Raw genomic sequence first — 4,985 nt, 5'->3', positions numbered from 1 at the left:
GAATTACATTTTTATTATAGTGTAAGCTATTGAAATCTAACACTTATTATAAAATATTTTAATTTACCTTATATTATATGAAATAAAAAGGAGACTGATTAGCTGTAAATTTGATCTATTTCTTTTGAAATAATGATATAACGTGTTGTACTATTTTTTGTTACACCGTTAACAATTCAATAATAATAATAATAATTATATCATAACTTTTTAAAATTGAATGATTAAAATGTAATTTAAATTTTAACTTTTTAAAGTTGAATGATTAAAATGTAATTTAAATTTTAACTGGATTTAAAAACTCTTCATAAGCAATTGAGCACGTGTCGGTTCATGCAAACATCATTATATGCTTTCTTTGTAACGGAAAAAGCTGTATAGTAGCAAGTCAATAAGAGGAATTTCCGTGTAAGGCCTAGATGGCTCAGAACCACTTAAGCCCCATGTATATATGGAAAATTCTCTCTTAAAAACATCGTGTCTTATCCTGGAAACTGCTTGGAAACTTGATTAGTTGGATGTAACTAAACTACATATAAAGAAAAGTCAAACTCATGAATACCTATCTTATATTTTTGTTTGTATGCTATCTTTGCAGATATTCAGGACTTCAGACTGGTAAGGTAAGTCTAATGTCTCTCAAGTTGTCTCTCTTTTTTATTTTCCTTATTTTGGATAATTATTTGGATTTTTGGATCCATAGGAATTGATATACATCTACTAAATACTCTCTGTAATGGTGAATTATGTTGAAAAGTTTGTATGCTCTTCATTTTTATTAGTAACTGAAAGACTGGGTTAGTCTCAGACTCTTAGTTAAAGAAGCAACTTGGTTTTGCTAGGGACATATATAAGCTATGTTCTGTGTTTTATACACGCATGCATACATATGATACACATGGATCCATGTTCATGCAACAAAGATTTTTGGTTTACTGGAGCAAAGTTCACCCAGATAGGTGCAATGGGTTCAAAAATTTGGAAATATGGAATATGTGTATGGGTTCGTTTTCTTGTAGATCAAATGTTTGGTGAAAGTTCATATTTTCCCTATTGTATTGCCTGACCCCCGACTGAACTGTGTTTGTAAACTATGTGCAGTTTTTGGTTAATTTGTCGGTTTGGGTATCCAAACCAATTCATTAAGTTTGGAGTAGGAGTCCTGTTTGGTGAAGAATAGTGATATACAAGGCAAATGGCACTCAAGATTTCAGCTCAGGAAGCTGCTGAGATTGCTATAGGGTCTATTGGGAGTGGATATAATCTAGCTCTTGATTTAAGGTTGAAATACTGTCAAGAAGAAGAAAAGGGTTCACCCTTGATTGAGTTTGAACAAGTTGGGTGTTATGATGTAGCTTTGCCCGGTGGAATCTCTATCCCAAATGTATCCAAGTTGATCAAATGTTATCAAGGCAACGGTACTAGGAACATGTGTGATGTTATCTCTTTTCAGCAGGTAAATTTTATTTCTTCCAACAGTTATGGTTAGAACATTTGTCTTTTTCCTGGCAAAAATATCATAGAACATTTTGTTGATTTTCACTTTCTAGGCAGATGTCAGAACGGTTCAACCATGAACTGTCTCTGAGTGGCAAAATTCCTTCTGGTTTATTCAATGCCATGTTTGACTTCTCCGGCTGTTCGCACAAGGATGCAGTCAGCACCAAGACCTTAGCTTTTGATGGGATATTCATCACACTTTATACAGTTTTATTGGACAAATCACAAATGGTACTCTGTGATCATGTTAAGAAAGCTGTTCCATCATCATGGGAACCTGCTGCCTTGGCAAGGTGAAGTAATTGGATTAGAAATATGTTTACAATTTAACGTATGGCACTGGAGGATCTAATTATGCAAGACTGTGATCACTTGTTTTTTGCCATTCCAGATTCATCAAGACATTTGGAACCCATATTATTGTTGGTGTGAAAATGGGCGGAAAGGATGTAATATATGTGAAACAGCAGCACTCATCAACTGTTCAACCAACTGATGCATACACAAAACTGAAGAAGTTGGCTGATGATAAGTTTTTAAAGAACAATGAACAAAGTAGGATCAATTCAGAACAAGTGAAACTATATAATCAGGTTTCTTATCTGATCCCTTTGGATCAAGTAAGTTCAAAGAGCAACTTCTTCTTATTCACCTTCTTTGATGATATTACTTGTTAATTCTAGATGCAGGATATCTCTATAATCTACAAAAGGAGGGGTGGAAGAGAGGAAATGAACTTATCCCATGCTGAGTGGCTACAAACTGTTGATGTTCATCCTGAAGTGGTCTCAATGTCATTCATTCCTATTACTTCCTTGTTAAGTGGAGTTCCAATGAGCGGATTCTTGAATCATGCCATAGATCTCTACTTACGTTGTAAGCATAATGGACTCTCTTTTTGTCCATTGTTACAATTGTTATTAATATTAATTATATCAGACGATTTCATATATAGATAACTGTTGAAATTTTATGACAGATAAACCCTCACTTGAAGAACTACATTTGTTTTTGGAATTTTCGCTGCCAAGGCGGTGGGCACCAGTTTTCGACGAGTTTCCCCGTGGTTTACAACACAAGCGACAGAGCAATTCGTTTTTACAGTTCAAGTTCTTGGGTCCCAAGCTTTATGTTAACACCATTCCAGTAAACTTTTTTTTTTCAGCCTCTTCAAATCTTCTGCTGTTTCTTGTTTCTTTTGCTGCAAAAGTCCTTTTGTGGGGTTACCCATTCTATGACAGGTTGATGTAGGTATGAGACCAGTTACAGGTCTTCGGCTCTATCTCGAAGGCAAAAGAAGCAATCGGTTGGCCATATACATGCAGCACCTTTCTTCTCTACCTACATACTTTCAACTTGTCGATGAACCCAACGATACATTGCCTGATGAAGAGTCCTATGATAAAAGATACTTGGTAAAAGTTCGATGGAAGAATTTCTCTAGAGTTTGTACAGCTCCTGTAGAGTGTTACAATAATAATTCCATAGTAACTGGAGCTCAGGTACAGGTAGAGAAACATGGATTGAAAAGCATTCTCTTTTTACGACTTCATTTCTCTACCGTTTTGGGAACGGTAATCCTAAGCCGTTCAGAATGGGATGGATCATTTGGAATTGCACCTCAGTCCGGAATCCTATCTGATCTTTTGAGTAAGCCTTTAACACCACCTCCACCACAAAGAAAGCCAGATACAAGCTGTTCAGTTTACCCTGGTGGCCCTCCAATGCCAAATTATACCCCAAAACTATTGAAATATGTTGATACAGCAGAGATGAAAAGAGGGCCACAAGATCCTCCTGGATACTGGGTTGTGTCTGGGGCAAGACTGGTTGTTGAGGAAGGCAAGATTGCTCTACGGGTAAAGTACTCCCTATTAATTGACATACCAGATGAAATACCTGAGGAGCATTAGCATATGTATATTTGGTTTTTCGTTTTTGCTGCTGCAAGCTCAAAGCCAAAATATTTGTAGTTTAATCCTCCATTGTTCTGGGGCTTAAGACAAAATTTCTAACTTGGTTCCAGAGAGACAGCAAAGTAGATTAGCTGTGTGACGTTGAAGGGAGAGTTTCACCTAGTTTAATTGATTGTTGTTAATTGGATTTTGAAAACTTTTTGTAGTTTAAATTTCATCATTCTCAGTCTGTTGATTGTGTGCATAAATAAAACACCAGAGAAATTTACCCATTTTCATCAGATGAAAATGCTGTTGACTTTTTTATTTCCTTTTCATGATTTTATACCCATATTTATATTCATACATGTCACAAATAAATTTTGATAAGATATGATAGGTAAGACCTATTCATGAGTATCAAGATTTTACTTCTTCTTTTTTTACCATTCTCATTATATCATATTACATTACATTGATGGCCACATTTATAGGATTCGTTTCTAGATTTTTGGTTTTTCTTTTTTTTTTCAACACCATAAACTTTTACGCTTTCAACTAAAGTATAATTTAGCTTTAATTTTTATTTATTTTGTCACTTTAATTCTATTTTTTTTATTAGTTTTGACATTAAAATTTTAAAGATATTGTCCTGACAATTCATATGGCATGAAATTAAAATAATTGATAAAAATTATTAAAATATTTAACAAATTCCAGAAAAGTTCATAATTTTTTTTAAAAAAATTATCCACTTAAGAAATAAATGACATATAGACTATCATGCGGGCTATCACATTAGTGCTACTAAAATTTTAACTATTTAATCAACTTTTATATCTATAAAAAAAACAATTTACATAAAATTTAAAGGTTGAGGATCACAAATATCCAAAAAAAAAAAGAAATTAAAGCCAAAGTAACAAATGGATAAACATAGGGTCTAAATTTGTTGTTGTTCCTAATTAAACCATAAATGTTTACAATTTTACTCAAAATAGTTTTTTTTTTTGACAAAGAATAATGTAAAATATAACAAACTACATTAAATAGCCTAATTCCCTGTACGGGAACACTTCAAAAACTTGCAATCCTTGACTACCCACATGGGCCAACTTGACCAGGCTATCAGCTTCCTGATTCTCTTCTTTAGGAATATGGCAAATACTCCACTAATGAGTCTAAGATAACAACTAAAGAATCCTCCTAAAATCGAATTAGATCCTCCTATGGGTCTCTCCTATATGGCCTTAGTCACTTCAAGACTATCAGTTTAGATCAACACCTTATCATATCCTTGATTGATTAAAAAACCTAATCCATCCAAGATGCCCCACAATTCAGCCTCAGACACTGAGCAACTCCTCAGGAAGCTGTTAAAACCAAAGATCCACTTTCCATTTCGATTTTGCACAATTCCCTCTGCTGTAGCAAAACCATCCTCAAGCTTGACTGAACCATCAGTATTCAAGTAGACCCAGCTCTCAGACAATTTTGAACATGAAAATGGAATCTGAAACGAACTTGTTGGACCCCTAGTGGTCATCATAAATTGTTCGGCCCAACTATATGAGACCTTGATTGTATCAT

General features: G+C 34.3%; 1 protein-coding gene across 3 annotated transcripts; it reads left to right on the top strand.

Annotated features, from left to right (window-relative positions):
• The first annotated feature begins 406 nt into the window (after window positions 1-406).
• On the top strand, window positions 407-3,694 carry LOC107921106 (MACPF domain-containing protein At4g24290). 3 transcript variants are annotated; one of them, XM_016850977.2, is made up of 7 exons: window positions 407-623; window positions 1,102-1,456; window positions 1,555-1,793; window positions 1,892-2,093; window positions 2,184-2,376; window positions 2,480-2,646; window positions 2,742-3,694. In XM_016850977.2, exons 2-7 carry the CDS (start codon window positions 1,196-1,198, stop codon window positions 3,411-3,413), a joined length of 1,734 nt encoding a protein of 577 aa, XP_016706466.1. In that variant the 5' UTR covers window positions 407-623; window positions 1,102-1,195; the 3' UTR covers window positions 3,414-3,694. The 3 variants fall into 3 exon arrangements, with proteins under 3 accessions (XP_016706466.1, XP_040943450.1, XP_016706467.1); XM_041087516.1 differs by having other exon boundaries at window positions 1,551-1,793; XM_016850978.2 differs by lacking the exon at window positions 407-623 and having other exon boundaries at window positions 653-1,456; window positions 1,551-1,793.
• The last annotated feature ends 1,291 nt before the right edge of the window (window positions 3,695-4,985 follow it).

The sequence above is a fragment of the Gossypium hirsutum genome, chromosome D01 (assembly GCF_007990345.1).
Source record: "Gossypium hirsutum isolate 1008001.06 chromosome D01, Gossypium_hirsutum_v2.1, whole genome shotgun sequence".
NCBI classification, from domain to species: domain Eukaryota; kingdom Viridiplantae; phylum Streptophyta; class Magnoliopsida; order Malvales; family Malvaceae; genus Gossypium; species Gossypium hirsutum.
The sequence above is the reverse complement of the archived record's forward strand: the minus strand, read 5'-3'. Positions and strand labels throughout refer to the sequence as shown.